Source organism: Apis laboriosa, unplaced genomic scaffold (assembly GCF_014066325.1).
Source record: "Apis laboriosa isolate Shangri-la unplaced genomic scaffold, ASM1406632v1 scaffold26_cov146, whole genome shotgun sequence".
NCBI lineage: Eukaryota > Metazoa > Arthropoda > Insecta > Hymenoptera > Apidae > Apis > Apis laboriosa.
The window spans coordinates 4,599,683-4,617,085 of NW_025222592.1; the positions used below are offsets into that span (position 1 = coordinate 4,599,683).

At 41.0% G+C, this 17,403-nt stretch overlaps 3 protein-coding genes across 3 annotated transcripts; all 3 read left to right on the forward strand.

Moving 5' to 3' along the window:
• The first annotated feature begins 205 nt into the window (after nucleotides 1–205).
• Nucleotides 206–2,769, forward strand: LOC122713908. The gene is made up of 4 exons (XM_043934737.1): nucleotides 206–725; nucleotides 1,553–1,726; nucleotides 1,860–2,152; nucleotides 2,347–2,769. Exons 1-4 carry the CDS (start codon nucleotides 206–208, stop codon nucleotides 2,767–2,769), a joined length of 1,410 nt encoding a protein of 469 aa, XP_043790672.1.
• Nucleotides 2,770–5,848: 3,079 nt separating this feature from the next.
• LOC122713903 lies at nucleotides 5,849–7,210 on the forward strand. Its single transcript, XM_043934728.1, has 4 exons — nucleotides 5,849–5,960; nucleotides 6,117–6,411; nucleotides 6,484–6,677; nucleotides 6,855–7,210. The coding sequence occupies exons 1-4, from the start codon at nucleotides 5,849–5,851 to the stop codon at nucleotides 7,208–7,210; spliced, it is 957 nt and encodes a 318-aa protein (XP_043790663.1).
• A 6,374-nt stretch (nucleotides 7,211–13,584) lies between these two features.
• LOC122713905 lies at nucleotides 13,585–15,775 on the forward strand. The gene is made up of 2 exons (XM_043934731.1): nucleotides 13,585–14,095; nucleotides 15,405–15,775. Exons 1-2 carry the CDS (start codon nucleotides 13,585–13,587, stop codon nucleotides 15,773–15,775), a joined length of 882 nt encoding a protein of 293 aa, XP_043790666.1.
• Nucleotides 15,776–17,403: the final 1,628 nt, after the last annotated feature.

The following is a 17,403-nucleotide window of genomic DNA, read 5'->3' on the forward strand; positions in this document are numbered from 1 at the left end:
TAAACCGTGTTCTTTCATTCATTTCAATTCAATTGAAACAAACGAAATTATTCCAGGGAGGGAACGAGCCTCAGACATGCAGCTACATTTCGGCAGTAAAAGCTAGCCGAGAGGAGAGCGAGAGAGAGAGAGAGAGCGAGAAATAGAGATAGACAGAGGAAAAGAGAGAGAGAGAGAGGGTCAGAGGAGCGCTTGCTTGGGGACGATGCGTGTGACGAGGATCTTGTGGATGTTGGCGGCCGCGTGGCTGGCGGCCGGGGTCAAGGACCACGTGGCGGCCTTGAACGAGACCAGCCACCGTCTCGACCAACCCGTCGAGAACGAGGTTTCGTTCACCAGCGGCGAGGCCACGGACCGTCACCACCACCCGCATCAAACCGTGCCCGGCAAACCTACGAAGCTGGACGTGAACGTGAATCAAATGGTCGAAACGGACGACAGATCCCGATACCGGGTCGAGGAGAACTCGACCAACGTTCACGATTTTCCAGAGGAGGAAGAGGAAGAGGAAGAGGAAGGGGCGATTCCTGGCTCGCGCGTCCTTGGAAACGATCCACTCGACAACAACGCGACGGACGCGTCGCGGATAATGGGGAGCGGGGACGGGAGGAAGGGCGAAAAAGGTAAAGAGGAGAGGCGGCAGGACGCGAGAGAGCACGTGGTAATGATACGTGGTCCGAGGAAGGAGTTAGTAGCCGGTAGAAAAGCTAGAAACTTCTTGAACGGTGAGTCCGCGTGAACGTGTCACGCTTTCGTAATCCTCGCACCGGAAGGGAGAGGTGGTTTCAGAGCGCCGTGGTTCTATTTTTATTCAATGTTTGCCGGATTTGCCTTTATGGATGTTCGCTTATGGATCTTCGTCCGAATTTTTCAATTATCACACGCGGATGGAATCGATCACCGATCGATACGGAAAATGGCTGGCCGGGTCTCGATCGGTATTCACTTCTCTATCCGTTGTTGCAGTTCCGCCAGGAAACGATCTCCTCCGTCCGAGAAAGTAGGCAAATTGTTCGAACTTTTTTCCTTCTGTAAAACGTTGTAGCGGTAAGTAAAAGTATAAAATAAATTTTCGAGGGAAGAAAGAAAAGTATAGCGTTTTGGTGGAAGCCTACTTTCCGTATTTCGTTAAATTCGTCGAGTTTTCGAGGACGATTTTCGAGGATGATCGATGATACGATCGAGGCCCGTAAGGCGAGAAAGAAATTTGCAAGAAAGTCGTTGCACGTACACGCACAAAGATCGAACGACGGATGGACCGCCGAAGAATTCCGCTTTTCACGAACGCACCACCGATCTTTTTAGCTTTCTCGCTGAAAAAAAAAAAAATTAGCTTGGCCACCTGCTGATTTATTATTGGCAAATATTAATCGAAATCGTTACGTCGATATTGGTCGCTTAAAAAATTTCGATTACACGATTCGAGTGAAATTTCAGAGAGAGAGGAGAGAGAGAGAGAGAGAAAGAGAGAAAGAATAGACGCGATGGCTGCAGCAGCATGGCTTACAGGACTAACCGCAGTGCTTTAATACGCTGGTACTTTTGCTTTCAGCCATCTTTCAGGGAAAGAGTTCCTTTTTAACAGGATTCGGACTTGGTTTTCTAGCATTCGGCCTGAAGAAGCTGCTGCTACCTCTGATTTTCGGTGTACAGATCATTAAGAGCGTCCTGCTCGCACTTTTCCTGCCCAGTATCATAGGGAGTATCGGTAATATCGTTGGCAAAGGTGAATATTCGTACCCTCGTCTTCTCGCAATTCTCCCAATTCTTTCTAGAAAATTTTTTTTTTTCCACAAATTTATTCCATCGAGTGTTTTAAAAAAGCGTTAAATTCACGTGATCAATCTCTTCTCATTTAGGGGTTTCTTCGTTCGCCCAATCGTCGCACACCACGGCCCAACCCGAAGAGAATTTCGAGTTCAAGGATAATTCAGATCTGTACAACGATGATTATTTGACCAGGCAACCTGTTGGAACTCTACCGGCCTCCGCCATGTACGACGAAACCATGATGCAGTCACAAAAGACACCGGAAATCGCCTCGAGATATTCTTTCACCGATCACAGAATGACGCATGCTAATGCAGTCGCTGATCGTTATTACACCAGGCACGTCGCTGCTAATGGACTTTCTAAAAAGCAAGATTTCAAGGTAAGGAGTATACTCTTCAATTTATTTCTTTTTTAAATTCAATATATAACACCTTCCACATTCAAAAAAATATTTTTATATATCCTTCAGCCATTTACCAATTACACAGTTCATTTACACAATTTTCTCAATCAATCAGGATTTGAAAGAAAGAAAGAAAGAAAGAAATTCAACGGTTTAATAAACTCTTTCAGGTGTTCCACGAGATTCCAACGAGCTCGTTGCTGTTGACCAACTACGATCCTTTCTACTCCCCCCTATTGTCGCGCCTGGACGCGGTGTTTTCGCGCCTCGGTCACACGACCGAAGGTTGCAGGGAGTACGCGGTGTGCGCCATGTATCGAAGCCCGGCCAGATACGCGCCGTACTCGAACCTCGTCTCGGCGCAATTGTCCAGGGAATTGAACGAGCTGAGGAGGCCGAGCAGCGACAATCCTGACGTGCTCAGGTTCTTCCGTTACATGAAGGCGGCCAAGGACGGCCAGGATGGCGTCAAGTGCGAGGTGGCCTATTCCAATTGCGCGATCGCGAGGGAAGATCAAAATCTGAGGCAGAATCAGGCGATGCTGGCCACGTATCAGGACATCGACAAACTGGTGCACGCGAGGAAGTTGTAAGAACGAGGAAGATGGAAACGAGTGTGATCGAATCTTTCCTCGACAAGTTTCGAAAGTCTTCGAAGAGATTTTCGAGCCGGTCGTGATCCAATCGAATAAATATTTTTTTCGTGCACGGGTACCTGATGAGCGAGGCGTTTCGAGCATGCGTTCTTAGCTTTCCAACCAGATAACGGAGTCCGATTCTTCACAATAGTTTGAAGAGAAGTATTTTTCTTTTAGATCTAGATTATCTTACACGATATCGATTCAAAGATGATTTAATCCAGTTCTATGCGGGCATCGAAATCTCCACGAAACTCTCTTTTCCTCAGCTCAGAAAGATTCGAAGGATTAAAAGAAATCTCAAGTCTCGAAGCATCCACAGCTCCTAGGTGCCTGTGTATCTACGTACACGATGACGGATCGTTTCACAGGGCAATTACATGGCCGGTAGTCCGGATCAAAGACAGTTAAACCGAAGCAATTTCGTCCCGATTAAATGGGCAGAAGGCTGGCAACGAAAAAAAAGAAACGTCGATAACGGTACACGATAGCTGGAAACGCGTGTTCTTCGTTACGTTGCGCAATAGGAGGACGAATAATTATTACTCGATCAGAAGAGACACGCACGATTTATCAGGAGGAAAACAGTTTACACGCGTGTTTCTCTTCTTATAATATAAGATATCTCGTTAATTATCTTTGAATCGCCGACGATTCGTTCATTAGTAGATAATATTTAGATAATACGATCTGAATAAAGTGATTCTTAAAATAATTTTTCTTTTCTTCTTTTTAAAACGATGATTCGTTCGTCGACGATTCAAAGACTAAATTCGATCGAGAGTCGAAGGAGTGGAAAATCATGGTATGTGATGTGTAACGTCACCACGGTTTTCCAAGGCAAAGAAAAGCAATTCCATTTGATTTATTAATTAATCGGCAAGATTAGCTAATGATCACACGGTGGAGTTGGAGATCGTGACGAACACCTTTTTCTTTCTTTTAATTTAATTTAGTTATTTAATTATTCGCGATAATCAGGGCCGGATCCAAGATTTAGTTATTTATTTATTTTAAGCCAAGGGCGAGACTATTTGGCTGTTAATTAATTTAAATTAATCAATCGAGCGCGGGGATGATATGAATATTCCCGGGCAAAACTATTATTTATTAATATAATGATATTTCCATCAGGGTCGGAGAGAGTCGGCCCGACTTCTGGGTCAACCGAGTTCTTTGTACAGTGCGTCAATAAAATTGTGAATGCGCTACCGATTTCTTCTTTCTTTTTTTTTTTTTTTATTTTTATTTTTATTTTTTTTTTCCGTTACGAAAACATATTGGCACACACCATTCACAGTAATTTGGAATTTAATTCAATGCAATTATATATTATACAGGATGTTGATATATTTGTTCATAGTTTTGGAGGATAGGATTTTTCTTCTCTACAAACAAACATACGTAATTATTTATAATTCGAAGAATTATATACGAAATGAAATTGCAGTTTTAACAATTGGATAAGGAAATTGTTTTTTTTTTTTTTCGATCAATCAATTTTCTTTATTCATCCTCCAAAGCTATTTCACGAATATCATCAACGCTCGGTAAAAAGAAAGAAAGCTTCTTTATCGAAAGATATAAAAATATTTTCGTTTCGGGATTAATAATGAGCGAAAAAAATTTTGTATTCCAGTCTCGATTGCCAATTTTTCGTTTCCACGAAAGGATAGTAATCGAATATCTAGAATTCACAGTTTCGAAAGAACGAAGAGTTGAACGAATATATGTTGGAGAAGACGGGAGGAGAAAACGAAAGGAGCAGGCTCGATGACGCACTCTCGAACGTGGATTACGAAGGAAAGTCCAACGACTTCTTCTCGTTCTCGTCATCACTCTTGCTCCTCCCTGCTCGCTCGAAACCGACTTGTTCCGGATCCCGCATCCGGGGACCGGCTTTCACTTTCGATTTTTACATGCTCCCTTTTCTGCCCCCGCACGAATCACAACCTACGAATCCTTCTCCTCTCACTCCACGAGCCTCCTCTCGTATATAAATAAAGAGGAACAGACGAGCGTGCCGATCGTCTCTAAGTCCATCCTCCATTGCATTTTCTTCCATCGAGAAGGTGAGACTTTTTTTTTCTCTTTTTCGAAACTCAAAATTCGATTCAATTTCGTCGCACGATTGTCCGATGAAAATCTTCCAATTTTTATACAAATGTAAAAAAAAGAGATTCTACGTTAAAAAATTCGATCATTGTGAGATTTCTCTGACTGACAATTCCAAAAAAAAAAAAAAAATCCAATATCCAAGTCACTTATTATATTATATTATACATATATATATAATATAATAAAATCGAACTTTATTACTTGATTAAATTAAAATCGACGCGACTAACTAATTCACGAATCGATTTCCTCAAAGCCAAGATTAAATTAAATATTAATCTAGTAATTAGAAACGTTACAATTAAGAAAAGGATATTAGCTGCACACGGTGAATTCGGTTAAAGAGAATGCGTGATCGGCGTAACGAATGCGATGGACGCGCGACCGGAATACAAGGTTACGGACCCGGTTCCTTTGAACCAGGACTCGCGATTGGTCCGCCGAGGTAACGGAACTTGGAGATCCGCCGCGTGGTTAACGATCCAACTTGTTGGGTCTCCCGACAGACGTTCGACCGCGGTTCGTGAATCACGATCGCCGTGATTCTCTTCTATTTTTTTTTTTTTTTTTTTTTTTTTTTTTTTTCCCTCCCCCTGGAATCGTGGAATCGATGTCGTTACCCGATCCAGTCGCTCCAGACGAGGATTTTTAGAGACAGAGCGCGATCCATTTTCCAAACGTCACTCGTTTCCCCCATTTCCTCCTTTTCTTTCCTCTTTCTATTCCTTCCTTTCCGCTCGAGTTGAAAAAGAGTGCAGCGACCGTTTCTTTCTGGCCAAGAAATGGTATCCCGTTAAGGGATACCATCATGTCGTGCGTATTCGTGTATATATTTTCGCGTTGAGAGAGGATGTTGTTTTCGCGAGTGTGTCGATAAAGGAAAGGTGATTGCAGGATTCGTGCGACGTTCAGAAGAATGCGACTAGTGCAATTGCCGGTAACGATAGGTTACGTGGTGTTGTTGACGCTGTTGGTACCGTGTCTGTCGGTCACATTCGAGGATGGAACTTCCGGATCCGAGGCACGCGGTGAGTCATTTGGAAACGTTCGATTTTGACACGAATGGAAAATTTCGAAATATTGGAAAGTAAATTACGAGACAATTTCGAAAGAACGAAGAAAGAGGTTTCGAAATTTGTAAATCGATCTAATTCGAGAATTTTTCGATTTTTCGAAAATTTCAGAGAATCACGTGCCGGAAGAACGGGCGAATTTCAACAAGACGCGGCAAGGGAAGGGACTTTTCGATTGGATAGGCGGAGTGGATCGAAACGTGGATCCTTACGTGGCAAAGACGAATCAAGGATGTTTAAACGGCGATCTAGCTGAATGCTTCAAATCTCAGGCTTTGGGTTATTTCTCCGATTTCTTCGACCAGCCTCGCTACGATATGAACGAACACGTGAAGATCGTCAGGATGTCGAATGACATCGTGCAGGAGGTCGATCGTCAACCGTATGAATACTCCAGCGAAGCCAGGTATCCAAAAAATATATCTGCACAGTTCATTTTTTATCAATTACGAATATTTCAATTTTTTCTCTTTTTCAGGTCTACAGACTCTGAATGGGACCAACTGATGAAGTTCGCTCTGAGAAAAATTGAAAAATTCGTGAAAACCGTGGCCATCGAATTGCACGTACCTTCTGAGGAAACTGGAGAAAACGAAGTGTACGCGCCGCGATTCTTGGATGAAATCGCCGACGAAATTGATACTCTTGAGAACAAAAAGGATACCCTTTTCTGTGAGCAAATAAATCAATCTATTTAAGATTCATTAGCGAAAAATAATTCTCCAAAATGTGTACATTCGTATATTATCTTCAATATCTCTTTCTACGTTAATTTTAATTTTAAAGACTTTAAAGTACACTTATTGGATCTGTTTCTAAATAATATTAATCTTGTATTTCTTCTAACAGCTCGTAATCAATTCAAGAGACTTCTAATCCCCATGCTGCTCGTGTTGAAGCTGTTCAAACTGAAGCTGCTCTTGTTCCTGCCTCTGATCCTGGGCCTGGCGTCCTTCAAGAAGTTTCTAGGCTTCCTTGCGATCGTGATACCCGGTTTAATCGGCTTCTTCAAACTTTACAAGCCGTTTACACAGACTTATCATCCACCTGTGTACAGTCAAAGTGGCATAGCTTATCCGTATCACAAGGAAAACAGTTATCCTTATCCCGGGGAACACCACGGTCCTGAATATCCAACTGGATATTACAGAGACACCTATGGACAGGAACTTGCTTATCGAGGCTATCGAGATTACCACTCATAAAGTCATAAAGAGAATCGAATATTGAAAATTTTCCATCCATCTTCGCTCTCTTCGATGTTCACCTGATGATAGTATTATGATATCTTTGTATCTATACAATGATACAGTTTTTTTTTTTATATTATTACGTTTGATGGAATTGTATCGAAGAAATCTTTGTAAAAGATTTCTTTTCATGTTTCTTTGAGAATTTATCCAAGGGATACGATACGCTCTCTTTTTTTAGATTATAAATCATTGCCATCATTGAACGCAATAGTCTTTCGTTCGAATATTGTAAGTGATCAGCTATGTCCACTTTTCATTTATAAATTTGAATAAGTTCTCTCTATGTGTGTGTGTGTGTGTGTGAGTGTGTGTGTGTGTGTGTGAGTATGCGTGAGTATGTACGAAATAACAAGTTGTGATAATTTATTCTCTATACATTTAGGATTTTAAGATTTTAGATTTTATTATTTTTCCGGACAATTAATAAATTCATAAATTTAATTATAGCTGTATGATTCGATTCATACGTTATATACATAATAATTATTAAACGAAATAAAAATACGGAAACTTTCTCAAAATTTGAATAACAGTCGGCGCCTTTACTTCTTTACTTTTCATAATTATTCTCGTATTGCATTTCTTATAATAATTAAAATTAATAATTAAGTAGTAAAAACGGATTATAACAAAATTTATTGCGGAATTAAAAGACATTGTTGTTGTTGTTGTTGTTGTTGTTGTCGTTGTTTCATTGAAATATCTCTTTGAATGGAAAGCTTGCTCGAAGCGTAGTGCCGTATAAAATTTCATTAATATCAGATTACTTGTTTTCATGTTTCTCTGCATTCCTTCCACGATCGTCAAAGGCGTCAAAAAAATGGGGACGGCACAAGTTTACGGCAGAGGGCCACCGCTCATGTATCTTTATAGATCGTTGCACGTCGACGCAAACATACGTTGCCACCGAAAAAATATTATCCCAACAACGTAAACGCAAATCGAGCATAAGAATTTGAATTCTCGTACTTTTCTTTATTTTCTGAAAAATTTCGCAACGAGACACTTTTAATTCTAAATTACACGCTGCAACCTCGATAAGAGATAATAATATTTTTACGTATCCAAACTTGCAAATTTCAAGATAGATCGAATCGAAAAAGCTTTGTTTTCTGTAATTTCTATTTCAATTTTTATAAATGTATCTCAACTTTAACCACCTAAATCTAACGATTTCCCTTCACAAGGATTTTTTTATTCTTTCCAGCGCAAAATAACGTGTCATTAAGCCACTAAGTGTCGTTATTAACTTCCATTTTCTCGCCACCCCTCTCTCAAACCCCATTTTCTCTCGTCAAACATTTCCACCTGTGCAAACACAGCCGGAGAACCACTCGTCCTCCAAAATAATATTCCTCGATCGAACAACGAAGCACTTCGCATTCTTTCGTTCTCCTCCTCCTCCTCTTCTTCTTCTTCATGGATGAAACGCAACCGCGCGATAAGTTTGAAGTCGCGTGAAAATCTTGTCTCTCTCTTTCTCTCTTTCTTCCTATCTCTTCCTCTCTCCATTTCTCTCTCTCTCTCTCGCCGTAAGAAAAGGTGGAACGAGAGGCAACCGGTTCGACGCGATTCTCACTCGCGATCCAGAGAATCGGATGGAGCGGACCTGTTGACCAAGTGGCCTCGTTCGAGCCAGAAGAGCGGAAACGGCCGATACACGGAAAACACGGAAAGTCTCGCGCAAAAACAATCGATTTTACGAACCAGTTTTTACTTATCATCCAGTCTCACAATGGAATCGTCGCTTCTCATTGCGAGCGTCTGATTTACACGATTGATCCTTCTTCAAGGAGATTCTTCAGGGAGTAGAATTGTGTAATTAGGAATTAATTAGTCTGAATATAAAAGAGCGCAGTATCATTCTTGCTGATCATTTATCTTCGTTGGGATCGTTGGTTTTCATACATTTCTCAGTATCTGTTATTTAATACTCGTTACAAAGATGTTTGTTATATATAAATTTTTGTATAAGTAGAATTCTGCAAAGCAAAGCCTCCTTGCTTCGAGAATACTGGAATACTGGAACGAAGCGTGCTCTATAATATTTTATTGAATATTCAAGGAAAAAGAAATTTTTAAAACAGGACGCAAACTCGTTCCATCGTCTCTTCGTTTCGTACAACGATATCGCGATATAAACGGCCGGAAACGTTGATGATTTCACTTTTAAATGGCCTGCCTCAACGATGTGATTCTTTCGAACATCTCTATCCCTATTAACAAATGTTGAAATTAACAATAATATTCGTCCACGCTGTTCGATGCACGGGAAGGGAAGCGAAATTTCCTGCGTGCGTGTGACACGGTCGACCAAATCGTCGATACGAGTGGTATCAAGCGAGGAGGGGAAAAAAAAAAAAAAAAAAAAAAAATGAGGGAACAAGGTTACCGAGGAGAAAGTTAACGAAACAGGTAGATATCAAAGGCACTCGAGCAATGCAAATCGACCAAAGATCGCACGTGACTGTTCGCGATCCTTTTTTCTTTTTTCTTTCTATTTTTCTCGAGCCTAAGAGAATTTTTTTTGATTCCTCGTCAGTTTCGTAATTGGACGAAGAGAACGATTTCTTAAATTGGCGAATCTGTTTATTAAATCCAAATCCGGAATTATTGAAATTTTATAGAACGAATAATATCCAATTTATGGAGAATTTTATTCGATTCGCGAAGATTACGATTTGAAAAACTTTTTATCGAATACAAATGTCTCTTTGCAATCGTATTTTTTCGTTTTCAAAACGAAAGAAAAGGAAGTCACTTATGAAATTGAGGAAGGATTTAAGGGGAAAATTATTGTTAATGAATCGAATATAAAACACTTGGGAGGCTGAATATATGTATATACGTCGAGTTGGATGAACGAGAGTTTGGCACGAAAGTATGCCTGCTTTTACCTGGATGAATGTAATCGATGATGTACATACCTGCGGTTTTCCTGGTCAGTTAGGTGTGTTTACTTAGATAAGATGCGATTTAATGAGTGGATATTCTCCACAAGACAGATAGGATGTTAAACATTAGCCTCGAACAAGCCAAGCTAAGGTACAGTGTCTGAAGTACAATAATTTATACAAGTGATCGTTGTATAAACAACGTCGCAAAAATTCCAATTTCACACGATTGACAACTTGAATGGTATTAATAATATCCTACTATGTTACGCGAAAAATTTTCCAATTTAAAATTTACAACGATCGATGTTAAATCTTGAAAAATAAAAATCTTCAAATAAAATCGTTGAAAAATCGGATCACCCACGCTGTGGGCGTTCAAAACTGACGAATTGGAATTCGACGTAACGGTCCTCGAACCTTTAACCAAAACACCTTCCGGGGATTGGAAGATCGAGTCGAATAATCGTTTACCATATATGAATCCGCGGCTGGCATACTTCTCTTATTTTTTCTCTTATCTTTATTTTTTTCTTTCTTCAACATTTTGCCGATCGAACAAACCAATCCGTAATTTCGAGTTTTTCAACGCGAATGAAAAGAATCGATATATATATATATATATATATATATGGATTCGAGGACAAACCGATCGATTCACGGCTCGAAATGGAAATTCTAGCGCGAAATCTACGATCGGTGATTTCAGATACGAACACGGCGGTGTTCGCGTTTCAGGTCATGTGGATTAGCGGTTTAGTTTCGGTATCGAATTTTAATTTCACCGATCGAAGGAATTAGATTTCACTGGGTGATTTATCGACCGGTTGACCGATTATCTTTGGAAATTTGAATATTTCGAAAGTTTCGAGGGGACGACGTTGTTTACGAGTCGAAAGTCGAATAAAATTTTAATAACCGGCCGAAAACTCTCGAGGCGAACTCTGATAAAAAAAAAAAAAAAATAGATCTGGAAAGAAATGCGAAAAAAAAAAATTACCGCAACAAGTTCAAATTCAAAGTTGATTCAGATCGTCGATATATGTTCGATCTCGTAACTCGACGTTGAATCTTTTTTACCCGTTTCGGGAAAGTAGCAAGAGCTACTCGATTCAAGAATGAAAAGCGGATATCGGATGTATGTTTTTCTACACGTTCCACCGCCTAGTTTTATTACTCGGATCTCGGCGACATCTCGCGATATCGTTACTTGCAGCGTTGTCCCCTTGATTTCGCCGATAACTTCACCAATAACTGTTCCTCCACGAAGCCGCGTATCATTTCGGAACGCAAACAACGGCAACAGCACGGTATTCCACCTTTCCACCGATTCATACGAAGACGTCCAAGAGAATCCGTTTATTTACTTTACGCTCAATCGATTCTTTTTTTACCGCATTGTTCAAATATTTGATTCTTCTTATCCCATCTCCTTAATAAAATCGTATTTGAATCCTTGCTTCTGTCCCGAATGTTTTCTCATTTCCATCTATGGACGAGCCACGGGTTGGAGTAATTCTTTTATTTCTATCCAGGTTAAGACACCACGAGTTTCCCACTACGATTAGGAAAAAGAGATCGCGCGTGTTATGTCTTTTTTTCCTTCTTCTTTTCCTTTTTATTTAAACGCTCGAAACCAGGCAAAAGAAATCTTCTGCTGCGGCAAGTTGCAGCAATCATGCAGAAGGAGGCTCCGAACTTGGCACACTTCGTTTGGCACACGCTCCTCCTCCTCCTCCTCCCGTTAATTGTTTCTTATTACGGCACGCGATATTTACTTTCTTTACGAGCGTAATATAACGAGGGCCCCCTAGTTGCTTTCTAGAATATTTTTCACCTCGATTCCGGCGTTCCTTGCCGGCCCACGAGTCACGAGATCGCTACCGATCGCTTCCGTCCGTTCTTCCCCTTCCCTCGAAACGAATCTGGAAAGAAACTAACCGATGAAATTAGCGAAATAATCCGTGAAATAACGAATACTCAACATCCATCTCAAACTTATCCCCAAATTTACTTTACTTTTTCGATCTCTGTTAAATCCTCTTACCGCAATCGACAACGTGCCCCTCCCTCTCTCTCCCCCCAAAAAACCAACTCCAAGCCAACTAAAAAAAAAAAGACATTCGAGAGGAGTTCAGAAAAGAGTTCTATACGTACAGAAATAATATAAATATCGCGGAGATCGCGAATCGATCTCTGTTAAATTCTCTTACCGCAATCGACAACGTGCCCCTTCCTCTCTCTCTCCCCAAAAAACCAACTCCAACTAAAAAAAAAAAAAAAGACGTTCGAGAGTGCGAGAGGAGTTCAGAAAGGAGTTCTATACATTGTACAATAAATAATATAAATATCGCGGAGATCGCGAATCGATCTCTGTTAAATCCTCTTACCGCAATCGACAACGTGCCCCTCCCTCTCTCTCTCCCCAAAAAACCAACTAAAAAAAAAAAAAGACGTTCGAGAGTGCGAGAAGAGTTCAGAAAGGAGTTGTATACGTACAGAAATAATATAAATATCGCGGAGATCGCGAATCGATCGCGACACCGATGCAGCTCCTCGGTCAAGTGTCTGACAAAGTGGTCGGCTGCGCGCGTGTTCCACATCCGTGACACGGTTCTCGCGACACGGGTCGTGGCTGGACACCACCAGGAGAGTCCAGGAATCGGTGACGTGTGTTGGTTCGAGAGACGACCTCCACACTACGGTGCCCAACACCACCACCGAGGTGTCCCGAGGTGTCCGGCAAAGGTGGAACCAGTTTGCGGGCACGCTGCTCGGATCTCTGTCGGGGGTCGGCGCTCTTTTCAGCCGAGATGAGAGCGCGGGTAGAGGAGGGAGGCGGGAGCGCAGCCACACGGTGGATCCCACCACTGTGTTCATCATGTGACCGGCAGTCGACCGGCAGCCAACCTCGTATCAAAGGCAAAAGTGGCCACCACCCGCCCCCGTGTGCTCGGAGCGCGCACCGTGGTGTGGTGGACCTGTGTGTGCCGCACCGCGTTTTCGCGTGCACGCATATTCGGCCGGTTTGCCTACGTATATAAAAGCGGCCGGGGCGAGACGACCGGGTTCAGAATACTCGCTACGCTCGATCCACGCATCGGGTGGTGGACCCGCCGTCGGTTCAACGTAGGAAAGGGACAGAGAGAAGAGGCGCGGCACCGTGCTTCCTTCCACCCAGCTTCCTTCCGCTCGTCTTCTTCGATCGAGAAAATCTAAATTTCCGTGAGTATCGTCTCATCGCCAAAGTGTCTTCCCTATCTTCTCACTATCTTCTCTCTCTGTGAAGAGAAGGGCGGAGAGAATATTTCTTCATTCCCGGTGGATTCAAATTTTTCTTTTTCTCCTCTTCTCGTGAAAATTGGAAACGAACGATTTCGATTTCTTCGACGTCGTCGAATCGAAAAGTTTTTCGTTTTGCAGATAGGCAGGATGAAGGCCGTGGTGTTGCTCCTGTCGATCTCGTTGCTGGCCGCCCTGTGCCCGGCAACCCCGTTGGAGAAGCTCGACAAGATGAGCGTCCTCGAGCAGCAGTCCGTGACGCTAACGGATCGGGCCAAGTACGAGGAGGAGCTTCTAAGGAAGCTCAACTCCAAGTGCTCGCAAAACGACATGAGCAGTTGCGTGATGCTCAAGCTGGTCACGTACATGAACAAGCTGCTGAAGAAGGCGTCGATCAAGTTGACCGACGACATCGAGATCAGAAAAACGAGCCAAGCATCCGAGGAAGTGATCACGTTCGAGGCAGGGAGGAGCAAAGACGATGAATCCGAGGTCCTCGACCTCGTCGCCAACAAGGTGTACGCGTTCGTCAAGTCGAGGAGCATCAAATGGAGGATCCTGCCCGAGGACGATGTTGTAGTTTCCGCCTCCGAGGACGAGAGCGGGTCCTTCAACCTCGGACTGTCCATCGAGAGGGCGGATAACGTTCCCGTACAAGATGGTAAACGTATTCCATTCTACTTCTAATTAATAAATTTTCATCTCTCAACGAGGAAGATTTCTATTTTTATTTCGATCAAATTCGATTCTATATTATAAAAATCCAGATCTTCAATCTATTCTTCGGTAAAAATATTCTCGCATTCCATCATCTACTTTTAATTAATAAATTTTAATCTCTCAACGAGGGAGATTTCTTCGATCCTATATTATAAAAATCCAAATCTTCAATCTATTCTTCGGTAAAAATATTCTCTCGTATTCTATCATCTAACTAATAAATTTTAATCTCTCAACGAGGGAAATTTCTTCGATCCTATATTACAAAAATCCAGATCTTCAACCTGGAGGAATCTATTCTCTGATAAAGATATTCTCGTATTCCATCAAATTTTAATCTCTCAATGAGATTTTTATTTTTATTTCAAATTCGATCCTATATTATAAAAATCCAAATCTTCAATCTATTCTTCGGTAAAAATATTCTCGTATTCTATCATCCACTTCTAATTAATAAATTTTAATCTCTTAACGAGATTTCTTCGATCCTATATTATAAAAATCTAGATCTTCAATCTGGAAGAATCTATTCTCTGATAAAGATATTCTCGTATTCCATCATTTAATTAATAAATTTTAATCTCTCAATGAGAGAGATTTTTATTTTTATTTCAAATTCGATCCTATATTATAAAAATCCAAATCTTCGATTTATTCTTCGGTAAAAATATTCTCTCGTATTCTATCATGTAACTAATAAATTTTAATCACTCAACGAGGGAGATTTCTTCGATCCTATATTACAAAAATCCAGATCTTCAATCTGGAAGAATCTATTCTCTGATAAAGATATTCTCGTATTCCATCATTTAATTAATAAATTTTAATCTCTCAATGAGAAAGATTTTTATTTTTATTTCAAATTCGATCCTATATTATAAAAATCCAAATCTTCAATCTATTCTTCGGTAAAAATATTCTCTCGTATTCTATCATCTAACTAATAAATTTTAATCTCTCAACGAGGAAGATTTCTTCGATCCTATATTACAAAAATCCAGATCTTCAATCTGGAGGAATCTATTCTCCTCCGGTTACGCAAGTTGGCCGACTCGTTCATCTTGGTCGCCCGCCTCTCGACTTTTACTCTCCCCCCAATTGCCTTCGTTCCTTCGATCCAAGCATCCGAATGTCGCGCTTCCGGATCCAATCCATCACGAAAATTATTTCGAATCGATCGTTTTTTTTTAAAGAGAGCGAATATAAACTATTGTATAAACGATTGATCGTTGAGATGGTTGATTTTCCAGGTCGTGGCAAGAAGAACAACAACATGGGCCCGTTGATCGCAGCTGCTGTGCTGAAGATCGGTCTGATCGGAGGTCTCGCCTTCAAAGCGCTCGCGCTATTGGTCGGGAAAGCGTTGCTCCTCTCGAAGATCGCTCTGTTGCTGGCCGGTATAATAGGCCTGAAGAAGCTGTTCTCCCAGCAGAAACACGTGACGTACGAGGTGGTCGCCCATCCTCATCACAGCTCCAGTCACACGTTCAGCTCGGACCACGGCCACGGCGACAGCTACTCGAGCGGTTGGGCCAGAAGTTTCCACGGCCCCCAGGAGCCTATTTCCGGTGTTCAGGGTGACGCCGCCCACGAGCTGGCCTACTCGGCGCACACGAAGTAAAGAAAGAAAAAGAAGGAAAGGAGAATCCCAGCGGAATTCGGATTCCCAGCGGTACTCGAGATTTTTGCCGGCGTCATTTTGTCGGACAAATTTCCATTCGTGGCCGCCAATTTTTCTTGCCAACGCGCTCTTCTCGCCTCCTCTCCACTTCTCTTCGTCTTCTTCTTCCTTGTATTCCCGTAATTTTTATTATCTATTTCTTCTTCATCTCTCTCTCTCTCTCTCTTTCTCTTTCTTTCTTTCTCTCTCTTCGCCCGATTTCTTCCGAAGAGAGGCAACTCTTTGCTGTTCGACCGTAGACGATAGACTTGGACAGATCGTGACAGAGTTTGGACAGAGTTTCTTTCGAGATGGAATGCAAAATAATTTTCAAATTTTGCATACACGGATGTCGCCATCGATATTTTTTCCCCGTTGATACAATTTTTATTCGTGCCAAAAAATCGATATCCTCGCAGCGTTTTCCTACGCTTGGGGAAGAATTATATATACGCGGATATTATTTCGATCGAGAAATCGCGTTCCCACGAGCTCATCGAGCGCTCGGATCACGTTTACAGGTAGACGGACGAACGAGACGCACCCATCGACACGGAATACTACTACTACTACTATTACTATTACTACTACATCGACGAGTGGACTGTTTCCATAACAACTGTAACTATACTCTATTTATCGACTAATTTATGATTAACTTATTCGCCACCACTGCGAGGCGCAGAACTGTAAAATAATGTTATTATTTACGTTGTTATTTACTTGTATAAATAAATATTTATTTTGTTGTTATTTATACACACGTTTGCATCTAATCTTCTCTGTATAAAAAAAAAAAAAACTAGTCCAATATTTGGAAGAAACTTTTGCGTTCTCAATTCCCATCCCTATTTTGTTTAATAGTTTTATACGATATTTATTGGAATTATAAAAAAAAAAAAAGAAGACTGTGTACATAAATATATTATCAAATTATCGAAGAACGCGTGGCAATAAAATGAATAATTGTTTTTACTTAAATGGTAAAGGTAGGTGGAAACGAGTTCTCGATTGCGGATCATTATTCGAATCACTGTACTTGGACGACAGAGATTACACGTTTAAGCGTTCATCGTGATTAAATTCGAATAAGAAATTCGCGACCGAACTCGTACAATTTTTTATTAAATAAGGCCATTTTGCAAAAGAAGAAGGAGAATGATAAACGTAACATGAAAAGGAAATATGTATTAAATATTCCTATAAAATTTTTTCATTCTAGATCCAGAAATTATATTTACACTAATTACCGAAACGCGGTTATATAGATCGAATAAATGAAAATTAACAGGTTGATATTAATTAATGCGAGTTAATGGAAAATTATGCCATCAAAGTTCCATCCGTATTTATCTTAAGAGTAGTAAAAAAAAAAAAAAAAAATGATTATACACGGAACGAAAGTTCGATAAATTATTTCTAACTGTTCGATAGGAAAAATATGCGATATATTCGTGGTATTCGTCACGTCGTGCTCCGCTTTGCGGAACTTAGCGGGACTTCAACACCACCACCACCAGATGGCGTCGAGCTAGGAATTTGACTCGACTCACGACCAATCTTTATCCTCGGATGCATACGCAATTATA

Coding starts and splice junctions, on each gene's coding strand:
- LOC122713908 (XM_043934737.1), top strand. CDS start 206: ATGCGTGTGACGAGGATCTTGTGGATGTTGGCGGCCGCGTGGCTGGCG. Junction 726..1,552: donor AGCTAGAAACTTCTTGAACG/GTGAGTCCGCGT, acceptor TTTTGCTTTCAG/CCATCTTTCAGGGAAAGAGT. Junction 1,727..1,859: donor CGGTAATATCGTTGGCAAAG/GTGAATATTCGT, acceptor CTTCTCATTTAG/GGGTTTCTTCGTTCGCCCAA.
- LOC122713903 (XM_043934728.1), top strand. CDS start 5,849: ATGCGACTAGTGCAATTGCCGGTAACGATAGGTTACGTGGTGTTGTTG. Junction 5,961..6,116: donor TTCCGGATCCGAGGCACGCG/GTGAGTCATTTG, acceptor CGAAAATTTCAG/AGAATCACGTGCCGGAAGAA. Junction 6,678..6,854: donor CAAAAAGGATACCCTTTTCT/GTGAGCAAATAA, acceptor TTCTTCTAACAG/CTCGTAATCAATTCAAGAGA.
- LOC122713905 (XM_043934731.1), top strand. CDS start 13,585: ATGAAGGCCGTGGTGTTGCTCCTGTCGATCTCGTTGCTGGCCGCCCTG. Junction 14,096..15,404: donor TAACGTTCCCGTACAAGATG/GTAAACGTATTC, acceptor TTGATTTTCCAG/GTCGTGGCAAGAAGAACAAC.